This window comes from Engraulis encrasicolus, chromosome 6 (genome assembly GCF_034702125.1).
Source record: "Engraulis encrasicolus isolate BLACKSEA-1 chromosome 6, IST_EnEncr_1.0, whole genome shotgun sequence".
Taxonomy (NCBI): Eukaryota; Metazoa; Chordata; class Actinopteri; order Clupeiformes; family Engraulidae; genus Engraulis; species Engraulis encrasicolus.
In genome coordinates this window covers 14945005-14968895 of record NC_085862.1, presented here as the reverse complement: position 1 = coordinate 14968895, position 23891 = coordinate 14945005, and the positions used below count along the sequence as shown (strand labels likewise).

The following is a 23891-nucleotide window of genomic DNA, read 5'->3' as shown; positions in this document are numbered from 1 at the left end:
AGGGAGGAGCAGCAGGAGGTACCCAGTGAGTTAACATACATGCGCACACACACACCAGGGATGGAAATAAGTACCCGTTCACCTGCCAATCACGGGTGAATTTGGCCTTTTTTTGTCGAATGAAATATGTCAACCCACCAGTCACCTTGACAGTGAAATTTTTCTATAGACGCCCGGGTGAATGCTGAATTATACACAGCATCCAACATCAAAGGTTTAAGAGATTTGGTAATGGAAAGAGTTATTGGCATCACACAATAACAGAATGCATGCCCTTTGAAAAAAATGTAATGATTAGAAAATTATCTTATTCAGCATTACAATGTTTGGAAGGTTGAATATGAACTGGTAAAAATGGTGACTGGTAAAAATCGTGAGTGACTGGTAGATTTTAGAATCTACCTGCCACAGTGACTGGTGGGGAATTAGTTAAAGTTCCACCCCTGACACACACACTCACTCGCTCACACACGCACACGCACACGCATACACACACACACACACATACACACACACACACACACACACACACACACACACACACACACACACACACACACACACACACACATGTACACACACACACACACACACACACACACACACACACACACACCGGAGAGGGAGGAGCTGTTGAAGCAGCAGCAACAGTATTCCAGTGAGAGAGACACACACCCACACTTTCACACACACACACACACACCAAGGAAGTGCATAGGAGGCAAGAGCACATGGCACGCGAGGCCCTGCTCAGACAGGAGCAGATGAAGCACCAGCACCAAGAGCTCAGTGTAGGGACACATACACGCGAATTTGCTAACTTTGCCATTCATTCCTGTGAGAGAGGCGATGGCAAGCGAAAAGGAGCGAAGTGAAGCGAAATTATTAAAGAATGTTTAATGTTATGCAAATGAGGAGCGAATTCGCCTGCCGCGGCCCAATCAAATCAACAACATAACTGTTCCATTCCATTTGATTCGCCGCAACGACCTGATGACGGCTGGATTTCGCCTCTCTTCGCTTCGCTCGCTTCGCCTCCTATGTGTCCCTACCGTCAGTGAGTTGATCCGTGCTTGTGTGCATGCTCAAAAGATTGAAATTTTGGGGAGCCCTAAAAATCAAGGGACCTGGATTCGATTCCAAGCCGTGGTCATTTCCAGATCCTTCCACAGTTCTCCCTTTCACTGTCTCACACTGACTCTCAACGAAGGTAAATAAATGTGTGTTTGTTTGTGTGTATCCTTCAGTTGGGCCAATGCCAGCGGACATGGTGCTTCCGGCGCGTCCAGCGCTTCCGGCGCTTCCTCCTCTGCCTGTGGACGGACAGAAGAAGAAAAAGAAAAAGAAGAAGGTGAAGGTGAAGTTGGAGGAGGGCGATGATGGCGGCTCCTTCCAGAGCGTCTTTGAGAAGTTTGCCACCGCTGGCAGGATCACAGAGGGGAAGAGCGTGGAGGATTGCGCCGACAGAAAACCTGTACAGGTGTGACATTACATTACATTATATTACATTACATTACATTACATTATGTTACACTTAGAAGACACTTTTGTTTTAAGGTATTTATTTTTAAACCTCTAAAAAAAGTTGCTGAGTGCTCCAGTCATCTCTGGGCCTAGTCACTGTGAAGTAGCCCAGCTTGTCTTTATTTATTTTTAAGCTTAGAAATATCTGATGCTCCAGCTTTATCCACTGCTCCAGCTGACCATTATTCTATACGGGCCTCATTTTTGTTACTTTTAGTGTTTCTTGTGAGCTGACGTACCAAGCAATACGTGGCTCAAAGTCTTGGTGCAGACGTCAACCTTTTTGGTTGTCCTACACTCTGTGTTCAACTGTGCTGTGTAATCTGACCTGCAGACTTATGTGCAGATTATCTGAGTCACAAAACAACGTAATTGCTATTTTTGCTTTTTTCTGTCTTCCGTTTTAATAGTTTATTTTTTGTACTGTGCTGTGATGTCTCACCCTGGGTCTGGAATGAAGAGTTTAATTGAATTGAATTGAATTCCATGTGTTTGCACAGGTGAAGAAGTCACGTCGACACCCGCTGGGTAAACCCCCCATGCGCTCACCGCTCTTCATCGTCAAGCAGGAGGATTGGAGTGGTGGAGAAGGTGAGGCACACACACACACAACAGTTTCTATTTCTCACTATGCTGACTGTGTGTGTGTGTGTGTGTGTGTGTGTGTGTGTGTGTGTGTGTGTGTGTGTGTGTGTGTGTGTGTGTGTGTGTGTGTGTGTGTGTGTGTGTGTGTGTGTGTGTGTGTGTGTGTGTGTGTGTGTGTGTGTGTGTGTGTGTGCACGCATGCGTGCGTGTGTGAGGGGAAAATGAAGGTTGGTGGATTAGTGTCATACAACGTAATAACCGACTATGGTGCGCACATAGAACACAGAACACACAATCACAGTGACTACGACACAAATGTTAACCAGAGATTTCAGATTTTGTGTGCGCGTGTGCGTGTGTGTGTGAGTGTGTGTGTGCGCGCGCGTGTGCTTGCATTAGTGTGTTAGTGTGACAGCAGGCTCCAGCCCTTCTGGTCTCTGTTTGAGTTTTAGTTGTTCATAACTAAACCTGTTTGAGTTTATTGATCTGAGGATCATGACTCAATTACCTGCTTTCAAAGTCACTTTGAGGGGAGAGAGAGAGAGAGAGAGAGACACAGACAGACAGACAGACAGACAGACAGACAGACAGACAGACAGACAGACAGACAGACAGACAGACAGACAGACAGAAAATAAAAAGGACAGAAATAAGAGGAGGACGGAGGTCAGCGCTCTTAACTCTGCCAACCCCACCCCTGAATCATCACTCAAGTGTGTGTGTGTGAGGATTTGATTTGCAGTGTAGGTAGTTATGTGGGTCTGGTGTTTCATTTAATGTAACTCAACAAGTCAACCATTGGCAACAGCCAATGGCAAACCAAATGGCAAACCAAAGCATCTAGAAAAGGTGGGTAAAATGGCGGTCCAAAGCTTACAGGAAAATGGATAAAATGGAGGACCAAAACCATTTGAAAGATATAATATAAAATGGGGGACCAGACCACATGTTTATGTTGATGTATTGCCTGTTGATAACTGTGTGTGTGTGTGTGTGTGTGTGTGTGTGTGTGCGTGTGTGTGTGTGTGTGTGTGCGTGTGCGTGTGCGTGTGCGTGTGCGTGTGCGTGTGTGTGTGTGTGTGTGTGTGTGTATCGATCACTCGTATAGGAACGGACCCTATGTATTGCCAGATGATGACTCTTTGTGTGTATGTGCCATTCGTACAGGGACAGACCCGAAGCAGGAGGTCCAGACGGCAGCCCACCTGTGGCAAGACCACTCCCCCAACCTGCTGGCGGAGCGGCGCTTCAACGCGGCCATGGCAACCATGGAACCTCACTGTGCCGTCTGCACCCTCTTCTGCCCTTTCAAACAGGTACACGCCCGCTCTTACACAGATCTAACATAGATGTACATAAACACACATACTGTTATTGACATACAGTACAAGCACATGAAGGAAAGGACTCTGAAGATGTTGTATATTCAGTCATGGGTTAACAGTTTGAGCGTTAGGGGGAAGTAATTAACCAGTGCCCCCGATATAGTTTGTGGCTCTGCGTATTGCAATTTCTCAGTTTGATGCAATGTTGTTACAGCCCTAAGAGACATACAGTTTGGGTTTAGACCCCCAACCGGTAGCATAGATGGATACAGAAGTACAAATTCCCCACACCCAAATACTTGTGTACAGACATCAAACTCGACACACTTTTTGTACTTTGAACATTTGAATCTTTGTCTCACATGTGAGCGTATGTTAATGGGTAATGTGTGTGCATGTGTGTGTGTGTGCCCCTGTGTGTGCGTGTGCAGGAGGCTGGACCTCTGGACCAGACGGTGTTGCTGGCGTCCAAGAGTGGCAGCTTCACGCGGCCGGTGGTGTCTGAGATGTGCTTCAGCTCCGGGGGAGAGAACACTGAGCCCCCTCCCTCCAGCTCCGGAACCAGAGACGACGGCACCAGCATGCTAATGACATGTGCCGGCTGCAACCTACAGGTCCACGCCAGTAAGTACAGCGCATAACACACACACACACACACACACACACACACACACACACACACACACACACGAGTGATTCTACGATTCGACTGCACTTTTAGCAAAAGCAAAATGTCAATTATCAGTATTTTTTTCCACTAAATTACCTAGATGTTTACAAGCTTAATCTTAAATCATTTGATAAATACTCTAATGAAAGCGAACATTTGCTTGATTATTTTGTCAACAGTGTTATGGACAAATACTATGTCATTTCAAACATGTATAAAAATACTACAGAGTTGAAACAACATACGTTTGAAAGTGCTTATGTCCCTTAAAGGGACACTGTGCAGGAAATGGTCAAAAAAAGTACTGCAACTATGCTGCTTTTTTAAATTGGAATGCCTATTGCCAAATTTAATCTTTACATGAAATTTTACTAAGCATTAAAGAAATATTTTCTAGTATGGTCCAAGTACAGTCATTATTGCAGCTAAAAATTGCTATTTTTGGAAATTCAAAATGGCGGACCACGGAGAAGATCCCCCTTTTCATGTATGAAAAGTGCAATTTTTCCAGTCATAATGAATACTTAGAATTTGATGCTGGTGGTAAATATTCATGAAAAAGGTACCATTAGTGAATGAGTTGCATGAATTCAGGAAATTAACAACACACATCTCACACAGTGTCCCTTAACAATAATTTTGTCATTAATCTGTTGAACTGATATAGAAAATGTTATTGTTGAGCTTCATACTAGGATTTTATGATTCTCTGTGATACAGACTGACACATTTTTCATTATAAATCCCTGTAACGTCTGATTCGAATTTAGTCACTCTCCTTACACAAGACTTCCTTCTCCAGAGATAATCCCTAGTGTCTGTTCATAGGATTTTTACAACACATAAGAGATCAATAGCACAAAAACACTTTCAAAACAGTCAACCGTGTTACTCAACTGTGTTACGGTCAACAGTGCAGTGGAACAAGTCAGCACTTTTTTAGGAGAAAAAACAGAGCAGACAAACCCATGTCCCTAGAACACAAATTATTTCGTTTGTTTGTCTGTCAATATAGAGATAAACTGGCAAAAACATACTCCTCCTCAACTTTCATGACGGTAACACCATTTTTCAGCCATTTTTATGGTGTTGTGCTAACTGAGGACCTCAGAAGTTCCACCACAACACCTTAATCAATTCATGTATTTGTATGCTTTATCTGTGTTTTTCTACATGTGATTTCTAATTCAGATTCTTATGAATATGTTGATAACACAGTTGACAGGCAATTTTCCCGTTATGAGAACATGAAAAAGAATGGATTAAATTATGGAAGGATGGAGCTCAAAACTTACCAAAAAGTCCATATCCTGCCAAAGAGGTTATGACATCACGTGATGTTATTCGTATGGCCTAAGACCAAACCATTACTGATTTATGGAGGGGGTTTCAGACCGTGACACGGTTAACACAGTTTTCGTGGACACACACAAAATGGCAAATTTCATGTATAATGGAAAGCAGTTTTGTCATATTGTGATGATTACTGTGAATCAACATTTGCAATCGTCTTGGGCAAAACAAGTTTCTTTACATGCTAATATGAAGACTGAATCTGACATTTGTCATTCTGTCAGGTTGTTATGGCGTCCCTCCAGACAGACAGAAGGATGGCTGGATGTGCTCGCGGTGTACAACAGTGGCCTGGACAGCGGTGAGTTTACACTTCATACACACACATGGTCACACACACACACACACACACACACACACACACACACACACACACACACACACACACACACACACACACACACACACACATCTCTTGAGCATGCCTACACATCCATAGGAACCATAGGAACAACCATAATATGCATTTTGCATACAAGGAAAGTACCTGAAGTTTGTTTTCTAATATATTATGCAGTATTTGTAATATAGGGTTTTAATGTGTAGTATGGGTTTGCAACATGGGTTTTAATGTGTTTCTGTGTGTTGTGTTTCCAGGCCTGTTGCCTATGTAACCTCAGAGGTGGAGCTTTGAAGATGACGACGGACAGCAGGTTAGTCAGTCCTGAGTGGTGTCTGTGTTAAAGTGGAACTGTCCAAGTTGGTTGTCTGTCTGTCTGTCTGTCTGTCTGTCTGTCTTTGTGTACGTGTATTGTGTGTGTGTGTGTGTGTGTGTGTGTGTGTGTGTGTGTGTGTGTGTGTGTGTGTGTGTGTGTGTGTGTGTGCGTGTATGGTGTGTGTGTGTGTGTGTGTGTGTGTGTGTGTTACTTCTATCTTGCTGTACTTCCCAATATCCTGTTTTGTAATTCGACTTGGCTGAATGTATCTGCTAAATGTAACGTGTGTGTGTGTGTGTGTGTGTGTGTGTGCAGGTGGGTCCATGTGATCTGTGCCATTGCGGTTCCTGAGGCTCGCTTCGTCAACGCCACCGAGAGAGAGCCAGTTGACGTCACCGCCATCCCAGACACCAGGAAAAACCTGGTAAGATGCTGTCTGTTTGTCTGTCCGTCTCTCTCTCTCTCTCTCTCTTTCTCTTTCTCTTTCTCTTTCTCTCTCTCTCTCTCTCTCTCTCTCTCTCTCTCTCTCTCTCTCTCTCTCTCTCTCTCTCTCTCTCGCTCTCTGTGTGTATCTGTCTGTGAGTCTGTCATAGCTGGGTCTGTGTTCTTAGTGACTATGGTATTTCCTCAGTGAAGATTTCATAATTTGGCCCTTTTTCCTCATGAATATCCTCCCACGACCCTAGCTCCCTAACTGTGTGTGTGTGTGTGTGCGTGTGCGTGCGCGCGTGCGTGCGTGCGTCTGTGTCTGTGTCTGTGTCTGTGACAGCCTTTGAATCTTCTATATCTTCTTTCTGTCTCTGTCTCCTACGTCATCGTCCCTTGCTCCATTATGAATGTGTGTGTGTTTTCCTTCTGGGAGAATCGCAGAAACAAGCGCTGGAAAAACTTCAAAAGTGCTGAATACGATATGAAGTTGAGGAGACAAAGGAGACGTTTTAAAGTTATGATGGAGAAATTCTTCCGTAGTATTTTGAGATCTGCCCGAGTTAATACTGTTCGACAAGCTTAGAATCAGTCCAATATTCAGGGTTTTTGTGTGTGTGTGCTTTGCATGTGTCGTACCTAGTGTATTTGTGGGTGTGTTTATGAGTAGTGTTTTTTCCCACTGAACATGTTAGTCACGGTGCGTGAGAGTCTTAGCCAGTATCAGAGACCTGTAGCAATCATAAAGCTGTTGTGCAGTTTCAAATAGGGATTTTAAAGGGACACTGTGCAGGAAATGGTCAAAAAAGGTACTGCAATTATGCTGCTTATTGAAATTGGGCTGCCTATTGCCAAATGTGATCTTAACATGAAAGTTTACTAAGTATTAAACAAATATTTTCTATTATGGTCCAAGTACAGTCATTTTTGCAGCTAAAAATGGCTATTTTTGGAAATTCAAAATGGCGGACCATGGAGAAGATCCCCCTTTTCATGTATGAAAATTGCAATTTTTCCAGTCATAATGAATACTTAGAATTTGATGGTGGTGGTAAGTATTCATGAAAAAGGTAACATTAGTGAATGGGCAGCATGAATTCAGGAAATAAACAACTAAAAATCTCACACAGTGTCCCTTTAACAATGAATCGATGAATCATGTGTGTGTGCTTCTCTTGTCAGATGTGCATGTACTGCCATAAGCCGGAGCGGCCGCCGTGTGGCGCGTGTATCCAGTGTTCCCACGAGAACTGCTCCACCTCCTTCCACGTCACCTGCGCCCAGCTGGCCGGCGTCCTCATGAGGCCCGCCGATTGGCCGTACGTGGTGTCCGTCACCTGCCAAACGCACAAACAGACAAACGCCCCGCCCCCTGTCACGCCTCCTGCGCAGCAGCCCACGCCGCCCACGCCCACTCCCACGCCCAGTCACAAGGTGAGAACACACACACACACACACACACACACACACATACCCGTCACAAAATAAGACCTACAACACACTCACACACCCCACACCTCCAGTCAAAAGGTAAGGTGCAATAGTCTTGTGATGTTATGTGTATATCTTGTCTTGAACAAGTCTTTCTCTGGGATGCGAAATGAATTTCAGTTCAAACTGACAGTGAAGTTCTATTGTAGTGTTTTGTATCTTATCGTAAGCTTGCATGCCCATGTTCGAGTCCGGCCTGGGTCATCTCCCAACCAACCCTGCCCCATCTCTCTCTGCCTACTAAGGACTAAGTGCCCTGTCATAATCTCCACTTTCTTATCAGTAAAGGCACAAAAGCCCCTTGAATTTTAGGTCACTTCTATTACTAGATTTACCACTTAGAGATAACACACCCAGGTGAGAGACTAAAGCTGCCTCTTGGAATCCCCCTCTGCACTCCCCAGCGTCCCGCGAGGCCGGCTCCGGGTTCGAGGGACTTGTCGCTAGGACAGCAGGTCATCGGGCGCTATAGTAACGGATGGTTCTACCGCTGTGCCATCATCGGCATGGCAACGCAGACCTTCTACGAGGTCAACTTCAGCGACGGAGCCTACTCTGACAACGTCTACCCTGAGAATGTGGTGGTGAGTAGGAATGCACGTGCGAACACTGACACACACACACACACACACACACACACACACACACACACACACACACACACACACACACACACACACACACACACACACACCTACAGTGACAACGTTTACCCTGAAAATGTGGTGGTGAGTAGGGACGCGCACACAAACAGATATATAAACACACACACACACACACACACACACACACACACACACACACACACGCACACAGTATCCCTAATGCCCTCTCTCCTCTGTAGAGTCATGACTGCCTGCGTGCGGGGCCGCCAGAGATGGGAGAGATGATGCTTGTAGCCAGCGCAGACGGAAAGATGCTCGCCGCCTCCTTCATCAAGGCACACACACACCGCCATTACCAGGTAACACACACACACACACACACACACACACACACACACACACACACACACACACACACACACACACACACACACACACACACACACACACACACACACACACACACACACACACACACACACACACACACACACACACACACAGACACACCTACACCTACCTACACCACAGACAGACAGATAATCGCTGCCTCTTCCATCAAGGCACACACACGCCATTGTTACCAGGTACTATTCACACACACACACACAATGTAGGAAGTCTACGCAGTAAAAAAAAAAAAAAAGGCAGGTTTAAAAAAAGAGTGAAGGAGTGGTTCTTGTGTAATGCAGTTCATCCTGATGGTTTGATGATTCTAGGGTGAAGTGCATGTAGCTGGGGTGTAACTAAGCCTGTTTTCTGGAATACGCGGCTGACGTGTGTTTACCTGTTGTCCAGGTGGAGTTTCAGGATGAGTCGCAGCTGCTTCTGAAGCGTACAGAGATCTACACACTGGAACAGGAGCTGCCCAAGAGAGTCAGCGCACGCCTGGTGAGACACGGACACACACACACACACACACACACACACACACAATTCAGTCAGGTCCCAGGCTTTGTAAATACTGATGGTGTGTGTGTGTCCAGGTCCTGACGAATGAGCAGCAGCAGCAGCAGCAGCAGCAGCAACAACCACCGCAGCAGCCAATGGACACGCAGCCTCCACAGGAGGAGGACGACAGCGAAGCTCAGGCAGCCAAGAGGCCGCGCCTGCCCACTCCAACCCCGACCCCCCCTTCACAACCCCCCCAGACACAGCAGCCGGCCCCTACAGCCCCCGCCTGCACGTCACCCACCACCACCACCGGACCCGCAGCCTCCCCCAGCCCCCTCCCCAAACACACCACCACCACCCCCACCCCCGGCCCCAGTCCTGGTCCTGGTCCCGCCACTGTCATGCCAGCCCCCGGGCCCTACGGCCACATCCCCACCCCTCTGGGGTCACCGACGCAACCCAACCCCCCCTCCTCTCCCTTACAGGCCAACTCCCCGAGCCCCATGCCCAACAACATGGCCCAGAATCCAACCCAGCATGCAGCCCAGAATCCTGCGCCGCAGCCCCCAGGCCAGTCCCAGCAGCCTCAGCAGCAGCAGCCTCAGCAGCCTGCCCCGGGGCAGGAGCCCGACTCCTACACCCCCAGCTCGGGGTACGTGGCCTACATGGAGGCCCTGCTCAACTCGAACTTTCCCTCCGACGGGGAAACCACCCCAGAGACCACCCAGGGGGTCATGTATTAAACAAACACACACACACATACACACACAGACACACACACACACACACACACACACACACACACACACACACACACTCCTATTCTTACTATATAGATATTGACACACATACTTTAATATATATTATATATGTCTTATATATACACACACTGTCACGTTTTGTGTTTTATACTGTACACTCGTACATAACCCAAACATGTGAACACCAAACACACACACACACACACACACACACACACACACACACACACACACACACACACACACACACACACACACACACACACACACACACTTACACATGTACACACTCCAGCTCCCCCTTCCCAATTAAGTTCCAGGAACGAACTGAAAAACGAACTGGTGTTGTCCGTCTGCATGTTTGTTTTTTCTGTATGTTTGTCCGATACTTTATTTTTCTGTTTGGATGTTTTTGTTTGTTTGTTTGTTTATATGGGTTATTGACTGCTGTTGTCAGCCATGGTGCTTTGGCACAAATTTATTGATAAGCAGGCGGGAATTGAATTTGTCACTCAGTACCTCTCTCAAAAACACACACACACACACACAGACACACACACAACTCTGACGCCCTACCCCACAGTAGGTGCACCCCCTCATCACCATCATATGCTGTTACTTTATGTGTTCATAAGTATTTTTCTACAGTGGGGCGCCAAACACGGATACTCCAACACACTCAGACTCGCAGCTAACTCGTACAAAGGTCTGAAGAGAGGGCACACGCAGATTATTTGGGTGGGGGGTGGGGGGGTGGGGGGCAAGGGAGGGAATAACTTCAGGTGGGTGGGAGGGGTGTAATGCAATGTTATGTGAGGGGGGTTGAGGGTGGGATGCAGTGTTTCTGTGTAATTTGTATAGCTTATATCTGAGAGGGTGAAACGAGGTCAAATGTGCCTGTGGTGTGCGTGAATGCACTGCACACACCTCAGTTGTCTCCTCCACTCTTTAGCCGAACACTGAGTGTGGGATTTGTGTAATGTTGGGAGGTGGTTTGGTCAAAATGCAAACACACACACTCTCGCACACAGACACACATACACACACACACACACACACACACACAGACACACAAGAGAGCATGTAGTGCTGCCTCTGGGGTGGTTTTTGTAGCACTCTTGGTAAAATAGATCATTGTATACGATATGCTTTGTCTCTTTCTATTAAGTGAATCTAATTTCATTGATGTTATGCTTTCTAATGTTATGATTTTGTGGAATTCTCAAATTGTGTCAGAGAACGTTATAAAAAGAGATTGTTTTGACAGATTTCTAACTCTTATTTTTTAGAGATTTTAGACGCATAAAAGAATCCAACTTTTACTCCTGCAGTTATGATAAAGTACGTTTTTTCCAAGGATTGTGAAAATAAAACTGGTGCTATCAGGGGCCTGCAGGCCGCAGCTCTGTGCAGGTGTGTACATTATCTTGGCCCAGCCCACTCACCAGCAACACCTGTCCTCCGCTGATGTCACAATGCTTTTGGACATTCTATTGTGCAGTGCTCCATCTGTAGTCATGGCTCCTCTATTGTGATGTCATGAGTGACGTCTCGTCTCAGAACTTAGCAGTGTTTGTATGATGCCCTCCCAATACCCTCACCCCTCACCCACCAACTCCAGCTTCATTTATTGGCCATAATCCTGTGGCAGAACCCTGCACTATGAATGTGCCCGCGCCTACCCAGCCAGCACAGATGAATCAAACAGTAGTCATTTAAGTGCTTAATTTCTAATGTGAACCTTTATATATATCATGGAATGTGTATGGGCAAAATGGTATTGAGTTGTCGCACATGATGGTAGCCAAAAAGTGATTTTTTTTTTCTTGAAAAAGCCAAAATGGCTGTCTTAAGTTCTTGAACACTATTCGGCGGAGTTCTGTTTTGAATCCTGGGGATTCAGGAGGAATGATTAATGAAATGGTGGGCTGTATCAAGAATCAGGACGATCTGACCTGGTGCAGGGCCCTGGCCGATGCCACCCACCCCAAACTAAACCAGCACCATCTTCCCAGTGCCCCATCTTCCACACACCACACCCATCTCCCACCACCATACCCCTACCTTCCCTGTCATGCTTATAAGCTACCCCGTCCCCGCTATGCCACACTGTGTTGCTAAAATAAATCTGAGTTGTTCTGAACGAGTAGTATGAAGTATGAATCTATGGCATGAGACTGGGACTCTCTCTCAAACATGTGTGTGTGTGTGTGTGTGTGTGTGTGTGTGTGTGTGTGTGTGTGTGTGTGTGTGTGGGCGTGCGTGCGTGCCTGTGGGCGTGGGTGCGCGCATGCATGTGGAAAGCAGTGTGTCAGTAATGGCATGGACAGACTGCTGTCTTGGTAATAACTGTTCCGGTGTGACACAAATTTCATAAAGAACCTTTAAATGGAACCTACAACAACGAGAACCATTGGAACCGTGCAATCTAAACACGACCCACCTGCAATTTGACTTGGGATGCACTACTGATCTTGACATGAGTTTAAATCCATTCTAGGTTTGAGACTTATACAAACCTTTTAGCATGGGCCACCATGCCTTTGGCCTAATGGTTTGAAAAGTAACTTTCTGTACATTAGTAATTCAAATATTTGTCATATTACTCTAGAGAGCTCAGCAATAATGAGTACACCCCTTTGAAAAAGTAATATCTTGTCTTCCGGTCCCAGACACCATTGACAAGTAGCATAAACAAATCTTCTTACTTCAAGAATAACTCGAACAACATTGGATGAAGTTGATGTTGTTTATAGTCGTAAATAGATCTGTAAAACTACAAGAATGAAGAATGCTTTAAATAAATATGAATAACAGGCTAAACAGGCTACATACAATGGGATGAGATCTGCTTATTTTACACAGACTCAGAAGATTAATAAGCAAACATACATTGACTACTAAAATTACTTACAAGCATTGCTTTCACAGACGAAACAAAGTTGCCATTAAAGGTGGGGTTACAGGTTAGCCATTTTAAGAAAATGTACCATTATGACATCACGTTGGGGGTTCCGCAGGCGAACCTTAGAATCCTGGGGGAGTTCCCCTAACGTGATGTTGCCCTAGGTGCAACCCCACCTTTAAATTGCGATCTGGCGTTACAGTTATTGAAGTTGTTTATGTTGGTTGCCGTAGCAACGACTTGTGGACCACAGCCAGACTGCCATGCGGCGTGATTAAAACAAAAGAGGTTCTGTGACAAGAAACATTTTGAATGCACAATATTTCAATAAGCACACAAATGATTTACAAAATGTGCATAGAGTAAGTTTAATTCAGCATCTGCTGAGCTTAAAACAGGAAAGTAAGGTTAATAATATAACTTAAATTACATTTTTGTGAGAGGAGCGGACCTGCCACCTCGTCAACTAAACCTCACTCCCATCCGGGTCACGGCAGCACTGTGACAGGTGTTCCTGCACAATTCACCTTGGGGCGCGAACCTGCCACCTCATCAACTACAGTACATCTGTTCGGCGGTGGGAGTCACAGTACGACCGCGGTGAGCTAGGTCCAGTCCGATAGGCTACCGTTTACCGCTCTGTATTGACGCTTCGGGAGGGAGGTTTGCTAGTGTTCCACCCTGAACTCTGCTAGTTTGCCTCTGTTACACCTGCACATCCTGATAACCCAGCCAGAAAGCCATCTCAGTGAGGTCACCAACCCAGAGCCATGCGATTCAGAGATGTGACAACCAGGATACAGGAAGTGGGTGGTGGCATGTAGATCCAAATCATTTTAAGCTGCATTCTTTTTGCCACAAACTGAAACAGAACCTCTACATAACAAGCACAGATGACATAGCCTACACCTTTACCAGAGAGAGTAGAGAGAGAGAGGTTCAATTGGCCCATTGTTTCCTGGTTCTATTATGGCCCCCCTTAGGCAGACCTAAGGACTGTTCTATTCATTGTAGGAGCATTATGACACGCCCCTTTAAGCAGACCGGAACCTGGTCGCGTTAGGTGCCCATAGAAACCTATTATGTTGGCATATCTCTATAGAATATCTCTGCCTTTACTGCACTTTCTGTGTTCGATGCTCACTTCCTGGAACTATTCTGGAACTATGTCAATGGCGATTTGTATGTCAAAGGCTCCGTGAGCTGCCGTCTTTGAGTAAAAATGGAATTCGAAGGTCAATGGACTTACAGGTAGCCTATACTTCCATGGCTCTGCACCATCCCGATGGACATCACCATGGAGATCAGCTGACTGGAGAGAAGACATGCCGTTAAGAGAACCTGGAGAATATCCTGGAGGGGATTCCAAGAACACGGGTTAACTGGTGAACCTTAGAAACTAAACTAGACTGCCTGTGCAGTCGCCTTCGACTGCTTAAGGTATATCCCCGAAACGCGACGCTTCCAGTCCCCCATCATTCCTACCACTCCCGTCCACCATTTCGTAAACTTATATGATACATACAGACGTGACATGACGTGCATAGGCTTAAAACCAAACGACTATTGTGAAAATGAAGAAAAAAATGGGGCAAATGGTAATACTGTTTTAATGGTTCAATGGATATACCACATTAGGTACAGTGTAATAACCAGTGTAACAATATTTAATACAATGTAATACCAGTGTAACACCGCCATTGTTTTTACTTACATCATGTGTTTGTGCGTAAGTGGTATTACATGGTATTGCATATTGTTACACTGGTATTACACTATATTACATGGTATTGCATACTGTTACACTCGTTATTACACTGTACCTGATATTGCATATTGTTACACTGGTATTACACTAGTATTACATGGTATTAAATATTGTTACATTGGTTATTACACTGTACCTAATATGGTACATTCACTGAAATGGTGAACCATTAAAATAAGGTGTTACTGGGCAAATCAATCCACCCAGTCACAAGTTATGGGCAAAATGAAAATTCCGCCATTTTGAAAGTGTTGTCTTCCAAACTCGAATCAGTTCATGAACCTACCCTAGAGCATTCACACACAAAATCTGGGACAAATCCATCCACCCGGTCAGTAGTTATGGGCCAAACAATAATTCGGCCATCTTGAATTCAGCCATCTTGAAAGTGTTGACCTCCAAACTCGAATCAGTTCATGAACCTACCCTAGAGCATTCACACACCAAATCTGGGACAAATCCATCCACCCGGTCAGAAGTTATGGACCAAACAAAAATTCGGCCATCTTGAATTCAGCCATCTTGAAAGTGTTGACCTCCCAACTCGAAGCAGTTCATGAACCTACCCTAGAGCATTCACACACCAAATCTGGGACAAATCCATCCACCCGGTCAGAAGTTATGGACCAAACAAAAATTCGGCCATCTTGAATTCAGCCATCTTGAAAGTGTTGACCTCCAAACTCGAATCAGTTCATGAACCTGCCCTAGAGCATTCACCCAAAAAATCTGGGACAAATCCAAACATCCGTTCAAAAATGATCGCGTTAACATGAAAGACCTTACACGGCGGCGGCCGCGGGACACGGCGGACGCGCACACAAAACCATTACATCCCCGACGCTCCGCGTTTCGGGGATATAATTAACCTACATGAAGTGGTAAACCTGCTTATAGCCCACAGCAGATGTCATTTAGTTAAGAAAATGAGAACTCTCAGCCCTTCTATTAGATCAGTGTTTCCCAACCAGGGGTACGTGTACCACTAGGGGTACGCGAGCACATTGCAGGGGGTACTTGGAAAAGTGTTATTATTATAACAAATGTATGGAGCAGCCACATCAGGACTGAGAAAATGATATAGAAAATTAATTAGGGGGTACTCATGGCACAACTAAAATGCTTAGGGGGTACGCAAGACAAAAAAAGGTTGGGAAACACTGTATTAGATGATTTACCACTTAAAGGTTAACTTAACCTGGTTTACTACTGAGCCAGGTTCTTCTTGGAATATTCCCCTGGTCCTTGAAGAACACCCTAACATAATCAAGGCTGGCCAAGAACAAGCCACTGTTACATTGTACAGACTGCTTAGGGAAGAGGGGTCCAACAGAACATCAATCAGACAGGTTGGTGGATAATGCCTCAAGCAATGCATGCGAAGAAGGGACGGTATGTGTAAGAGTGTGTGTGTGTGTGTGTGTGTGTGTGTGTGTGTCTCGGTGTGTGTGTGTGTGTGTGTGTGTGTGTAGGTGCTTGCGTGCGTGGGTGGGGGGGTGTGTGGTTTGCGCATTTGTGTGTGTGTGAAAGAGAGGGGTGTATATTATCATTTTATCCGATAGAGTAGCTGCACTTCAGAGGCATACTGTGCATTTACCTCCTAGTGGGAACTTAATTAGTATTTATATTAGAAATGTTAAGACCCGTTCTTAACCAATCACAGCTGATGGGAAGTCAGCGCATTCAGTTGAAGCAGGCTGGAGCGACAGTCTTTACAGGACTGAAAAGACAGACAGTTATCTCATAGTGTGATGAAGTAAAACATTGAGTGACAGTGATAACCGGGGACGGTATGGATGACGACGTGCAGATAATCTGAAGAGTCCTTACCATAGATTGTAGAATACATACACTCTCGGCCCTGCCATGGCCAACCGGTAGGGCACTCGCCTGCCATGCGGCTGACCCGGGTTCGATTCACGGCCCGGGTCCTTTGCCAATCCCTTCCCGATTCTCTCCCAATTCATTTCCTGCTCCTCTCACAGTGTCCTATCAAATAAAAGTCGAAAAAGACCAACAAAAAATATTTAAAAAAAAGAATATATACACTGTCACTGGTCCTTACCTACGCCACAGCAAGGCAGACTGTCCTCACGAAGAGGCGTGTTATTACACAGTAGTGGAATCCGTGTGTTGTTGCCAACAGGGCCGCTGACAGGTTTGGCTGGGCCCGGGACAAAAAAATATCAATGGGCCCCCCTTCCTCCTACCACCCCACACCAACAACAACAACAACAAAAAAACCACCTACCACCATTTTTTTCAAGAGAGACCAGGTGGCCAGACTACACAAACTTTTGGCTTGAAAGCTCACTACTCTCACGTGATATGCTATGTATTATTAGGCCTACTATAAAAGAAATGGCATTGGTATCAAAGTAGCCTCACAAAGCAATGACGCATACAATAATTCCATAGTAAATGATCTATTCATCCAACTATCCATGCATTTTTGCCAACATTTATTTAGAAATGAAACAAAACAAATAGGATTCACGTCATTAATAACACAAGTGTACGTGTAATTTACATTAGCAATTTGAGGGTTTGCACATCAAAACGTACCTGACTGAATCAGCTCTAGTTTGCTAAACTGACTTCAAGTGACGTGTGATGACAGTGAACAAGTGAGCAGAAACACCAAAGACGTCAGTGGAACACAGATCTTGTGCTGTGCTCCCTCATCAAAATCTTCCCACACCAGGAATAGCCAAACACAGGAACAAGTCAAGTTGCAGAAATGTATATGCAAAACGGATCTAGATAGTGGGGTCGTATTAGGCTCAGTCATTTCAAATTGGTGTTAAAGTTTGGTTTTCACTTCCAAGTTGAAGTTTAGGGTCTATAGAATAATTTGAGTTCGAGTGTAAAACACACAGATGACAAAATGGCCTGCGGGGGGCGCTCTAAAATATATAAACTGCTATAACTTTTGATTAGTTAAACCAAATTTAACATATGAGGTATGTATGGATTCAGCATAAAGAGGAGAAACCGGTGAGCTAAGTATTTGGTTGCCAGATTAAAGACACACTATGCAATAAACACACTTTTAGCCAATGGACAGCTAAATCCATGCTTTTTTAAGATAGAGGGCGGAAATGCCCTCAAAGTTGCAATGAAACATAATTTATTGTTACAAGTTATTGTAAATAAAGCCTTGGTTATCACTTAACTTGACTTGATACCTATACACAAATATGGCTGCATAAAGCCTATGTGATATTTAGCACCCAACTTGCAACTTTGAGTTTATGAATTTAGGATCATGAGTACCAGCTTTTTTCAAGCCATCATTTTATTCATAACTTAAAAAATTTATATCTGGAAGAAAGTAAATCAATAATAATAATAATAATAATAATAATAATAATAATAATAATAATAATAATAAATACTATGGGGAACATAATTTTTTCCTGCATTCAAAAAACAAACAGAAGACCATAGGGCTAACATTTATTCCAATACTCCACTCTACAATAACTATGACAGAGAACAAATGCAAAAACAGTCAGTGGTCAGTCTTAGAAATTGCATGTGCACTTGCACAGACGTGTGCACTTTAACTCTGCCTGCACCGAGATCTGGCAGGTCTATTTGTACAAGTACTAGTACAGCTGCACTTCACCTCTAGTTGGAATACATATTTGGCAACTACATCTTTGGTAGTGTAGTCCAAATCTGGGAACTGTTCATTTGTTACCGGATTGGCAGGCATTTCTGGCAAATGCAGATAATAAGAACGGTTTTCATTCCTGTCAACTGCGCTGGTAACAAATGGACAGTTCCCAGATGACAGAGATGTCTTCATAACAGCAGATGATTGTGTCTACCATGTATGAAACCTATAGTATTATTTAGTATGCTTGCCAAAGGCCTCTGCTTACCCCCAGCAAGCATACTAATTGTTCTCCAACAGTTTATTTCATTGAGAGTAAATAGAATGGAGGCCAAAATTCTATTTCATTGTTGAAGCCGAGTTGGAGCCAAGGTTGGACCCAAAAAGACCAAAAAATGGCCAAATCCCATTCATTCCTATGAGAGACATAAAACCCTGTATCTCCCTTAAATGCCACTCCAGGGGGATAATTTTTCGCTCAACTAGTAGGTCCCCTTGCTCTCCAACTTACCAGGGTGGTGATTTTTTTGTGGTGATGTTTTGTTTTAGAGACATATTAAAAGTTAAATTGACCAATGAGCATCAGAACATGGTTTGATTGACCGTTAGAAGTCTTGTTGTTGTCCAATCAGCACCTGCGTTTGGCGTTGCTAAGGTGGAATGTAAGTTGGAATGTTCCCAAATCTGGCTTCAAAGCGTTGAATGGCAAATAGCGTTGATTTGGCGTCCATTCAATTTACTGTCAATGGTTTATTTAGTATGCTTGCGGGAAAGCATACTAATTGTTCATCAACAGTTTATTATTATTCTACATTTTTCCATTCACCTCGGCCTATGGGAATCGCCATTCATTAGTATGGCGGCTTTGAATCGTTGCAGCGTTCGAGATAGAGACACGGTTCGAGTGCCAAAACGAACGGCTCGAAAAGGGCTCAGGGTGGTGTATTTTTCGCTGGCCTACCCCCTTTCATTCGTTCACCAGACTTGTTTTTCCTCATTTTCTCTCTGTTTTCCCCCTCATTGAAATGAATGGTAGAATGGTCAAGATGATGATGTCACAAACTGTGGCAGTTAGAGTGAGAGGTGACCTGTCCTGGGGTTTTTAACTAAGTATCAACTAGGTAAAGGCATTGTCAGAGAGGTCTTGGCTCTGAATACAAACTCAGAGAGAGCAGTTTTAAAATCCCTATGATGTGACCCCATTCACTTGGAAAAAATTTGTGAACAGCTCAGTGCATAGGCCTGAATATGTCCATTTTTGACTGAATTATTTGGCCCAGAAAAGTGATCTCAGCTTTGACATGAAGAGCAGGGTTGTGCCATTTGTGTGTCAATATCATCTGACAACTTGCAAAACTTTTGGAGATATGACAGCGTAAAAATAAGGCTGCACATATTACTCAGCTATTGACTGCCAAACTGTCACCTTTAGAATCTTCATTCATACACACACACACACACACACACATGCAGCCTTGTAGAACTTTAGACCTCTGCTGTCACCTGGGCAACTGTGGCCTAATATGTTGCTGTGGCCACTCTATACAGTAAGTGGCAGTGGCCTACTGGGTAGGGTGTTGGTCTGTCAGAGGGTTGCAGGTTAGAATCCCACCCTTACCTCTCCCTACCCACCCATTGCTGAAAGGCACCTGAAGCATCTCCATACATGTGCGCACGCACGCGCACACGCACACGCACACACACACACACACACACACACACACACACACACACACACACACACACACACACACACGCACACACACACACACCTCTCTCTCTCGCACAGACAGACAAACACACACACACAGACACACACACTCAGACCTCTATCTCTTTCCCTCGTGTTTCTGTGTGTGTATACAACAGCTCTGTGTGTGTGTGTGCATAAGCCACAAGCATACTAATAGCATTGTCTCTACGGAAATGCAGTCTTCTTCTTCTTCTTCTTCTTCTTCTTCTTCTTCTTATTATTATTATTATTATTGATTTATTTTCTTCCAGATATAACGATTTTGTGTGAATAGAATATGGCTTGATTGAAAAAAGTTACGCTTGATCCTAAATTCATAAACTCAAAGTTGCAAGTTGGGTCCTAAATATCATATAGGCTTTATGCAGCCATATTTGCGTATAGGTGTCCTAGGTATCGTTGTGCTTCAGGGATATTCTGAACAAATCAAGTTGAATGATATCCCAGGCTTTATTTACAATAACATGTAACAATAAATGATGAGTCATTGCAACAAACTTGGAGGGCATTTCCACCCTTTATCTTAAAAAACCCTGAATTTTGCTGTCCATGGGCTAAAAGTGTGTTTATTACATAGTGTGTCTTTAATCTGGTAACCAAATACTTAGCTCACCAGCTCCTCCTCTTAATGCTGAATCCATGCATACCTCATATGTTAAATTTGGTTAAACTAATAAAATGTTATAGCAGTTTATATATTTTAGAGCGCCCCCCGCAGGCCATTTTGTTATCTGTGTGTTTGACACTCGAACCCAAATTGTTCTATAGACCCTAAACTTCAACTTGGAAGTGAAAACCAAACTTTAACACCAATTTGAAATGACTGAGAAAAATTGCACATGTCTACGATCCCACTAACACTGTTTCACCCCACAAAGTTAACAGGTTGATAAAGTGGTAGCATTTGCGCTAAGCGGGATTTATACGCGCTAAGCGAAATAGCGTTGCCTAGCGCTGTTCTAAAAGTTCTCCCTTGCCCTCTCCCTGCGCACGACGCAACTTCTCATCATGTTATGATTGTGGGCTAATGTGCATATTCCTAGCTAAGGTCACAGATGGTCAGATTTTAAACACAATTTTACTAAGCTGTGGTTATAAAATGATGCGACTGTGTGACTGATCATGTTTTAAACATGAATGCTGCGGTGCAGTGCGTGTCTGTTTATGAAGGGAAACTTTGCTTTGTTTGTGTCCCCTGCTATTGTTAGTAGGGGAGACTGGGGTAAAGTGAGCCATGGGGTAAGGTGAGCCACCCCCTTTTTCTCGAAAAAGGTGAATACATTTTAACATGTAACCACATTCTAAGGTGGTGGAAATCCTTTTCTAACACCTGTGAAAAAGTGAAGCATGTACCAAATTTGGCAAGAGAGATATTTGTGAAAATGTGTTTTTTGCTCTTTAAGTGAATTCCATGTATATTCAAAACATGGATGATTTAGAGAAAACAAAAATAGAACAATTTCTGGTCTCATCATGTCTGAAATGTTACGTAATAAGCTACTATATGAGTGATATTTTAAGTCTTTTTGCACTTTTATGATAATTTTATGAGCATTTATTTACATAATTTTGGCATGGGGTAAGGTGAGCCTTTTGAGATGGGGTAAGATGAGCCGCTTATCCTAATGGGATGCATAATGGTTGAAAAACATGTTATGATATTTCAGCATAATCAGATAATTTCTTTCATATCATACCCAGGTGAGTTGAGATTAATGACTTTATGCATGTTTCAGCCAATTCAAACAATAATATTAACTTTTTTTCTACATTGCACTCTGCATTGTTCGCCATTGTATTCAAACAAAGCTGTAAGGGCCCACAATATGTATTTTTTGGCATAGTTCTGTTGCTTTAGTTGTTTTATTTCATAGATTCATTAGCTACATTTGTTATAATAAATAAAAGTTGTTTAGCTGAGATTTTTGCCTGGGCTCACTTTACCCCAAGCAGTGGCTCACCTTACCCCATGCAAGGGGTCAGATGAGCCACCTGAAAAAATATTTTTAAAAGGCAATATCATTTTAACCATGACAGTTTATCAATTAGTTTTTGCTCTAATAGTATCAGGACACTTTGAAATTTGGTATGATGTGAAAATTTTAACCAAATACGCCTTCATCGCTTCGCTGTAACGAAAAATGTAAAAAGTGGCTCATCTTACCCCAGTCTCCCCTACCTGCATCATCTGAAGAACTTTTTACTGAAATCCTGGGGCTTCTGGTGTCTTCCTCTATTTTTCTCCTATCCTTCATTTTCTGCCCTCCTGGTTTGAACGACTGCTTCTTCAGACACCTTGGCAAATTGGCACGAGCCGCGTTAAGTTGAAGCCGTTTTTTTCTTTCTCGTAATGACCGACCAAACCATTTGTGCACTGGGGGTGGGGGTTCTTGATCCTTTTTTAAGGGCAGGAAAGGCAAAATATCTGCATCGTTTATTTAATGTAAATATAGCATAGTCTCCCTCTCTCAAAAACCATCTTATTTTGAAATTAAATAGAATCATTAATCACAAACTTAATGAGGGCCCAGTTCTGGGCCCCCCTATCCCAGGGCCCGGGACAAAAAGCCCTTTTGTCCCCCCCTGTCGGCGGGCCTGGTTGCCAAAAGCAAGAGTATAGGCTAGTGCCCATTTCTGTCATGCAGTTTTTACCATTTTCAACCACGGTGTGATTGCGTGTCTGTTCTGTAAGTCCTTAATCCTTGCTGTGTGTGGGAATGACCAGTGGGAAGAAATATTGCTGAGTTTTCAGTCTGTGTGCGTGTGCGTGCGTGTGTGTGTGTGTGTGTGTGTGTGTGTGTGTGTGTGTGTGTGTGTGTGTGTGTGCGCGCGCGCGCGTGCCTGCGTGCGTGTGTGTTGATGGTGCTGCTGATGGTGGTGTGTGATATCAGGAAAGGACATCTTTGTTCAGCTGTGCAGATAAATTGTTTGAGGTCTACCGGGAGACCTGACCTTCCATTACTCCCATTCTCTCTCTCTCTTTCTCTCTCTCTCTCTCTCTCTCTCTCACACACACACACACAGAAACACACATAGTTCTTTTTGTGTACCATTTTAACTAAGACTGTTTCCCTCCTAAAATTGACCATCTTGAGACACTACAATTTTTTAAACTCTGATGCAACACACCTTTTTGAAAACTGTCAGAATTCAAATTCAAATGTGCGCCGCTAATTTGTTTTCAGTAATAGTTTAATTCAAATGGCCTTAGTACTAGGTGTAGGCGCTGCTGCAGCCTCATTGTCTTCATGGTCGAAAAGCCAGATATCAGAGAAAGGAGAGTCGTAGTGAGCCGAATGGGCTAATGTGCATGAATTTAATTATGGTTGGTTGCTTGAATGATGGGAAGAGATGCAGCCATTTAAAAATTGCTCCAGTTTTTTAATGGCCCTTGCCCTTCACGTGAACCGGGATTGATCGATGAATCAGATATGTTTCGCGATTAAATGATTAATCAAATCAGGTGTCAATGATGGATTTATGTCGATGATGGACGCGTTTTAAATCAGGACGAAACAGAAAGGCTCAGCGGCCCTGCTCCCCCCTACCCACC

At 44.0% G+C, this 23891-nt stretch overlaps 1 protein-coding gene across 3 annotated transcripts in view; it reads left to right on the top strand.

The window, feature by feature from the left end:
* The window catches only part of kdm4b (lysine (K)-specific demethylase 4B), a 32774-nt gene extending 21761 nt beyond the window's left edge, over positions 1–11013 (top strand). For all 3 annotated transcript variants that reach the window (XM_063200748.1, XM_063200749.1, XM_063200750.1), the window contains exons 11-22: positions 1248–1480; positions 2025–2115; positions 3277–3425; positions 3866–4058; positions 5682–5758; positions 6055–6110; positions 6429–6537; positions 7722–7973; positions 8435–8614; positions 8875–8994; positions 9434–9526; positions 9622–11013. In XM_063200748.1, coding sequence (XP_063056818.1) covers positions 1248–1480; positions 2025–2115; positions 3277–3425; positions 3866–4058; positions 5682–5758; positions 6055–6110; positions 6429–6537; positions 7722–7973; positions 8435–8614; positions 8875–8994; positions 9434–9526; positions 9622–10272 — 2204 coding nt within the window. In that variant the 3' untranslated portion in view covers positions 10273–11013. The remainder of the gene's footprint in view (positions 1–1247; positions 1481–2024; positions 2116–3276; positions 3426–3865; positions 4059–5681; positions 5759–6054; positions 6111–6428; positions 6538–7721; positions 7974–8434; positions 8615–8874; positions 8995–9433; positions 9527–9621) is intronic.
* Positions 11014–23891: the final 12878 nt, after the last annotated feature.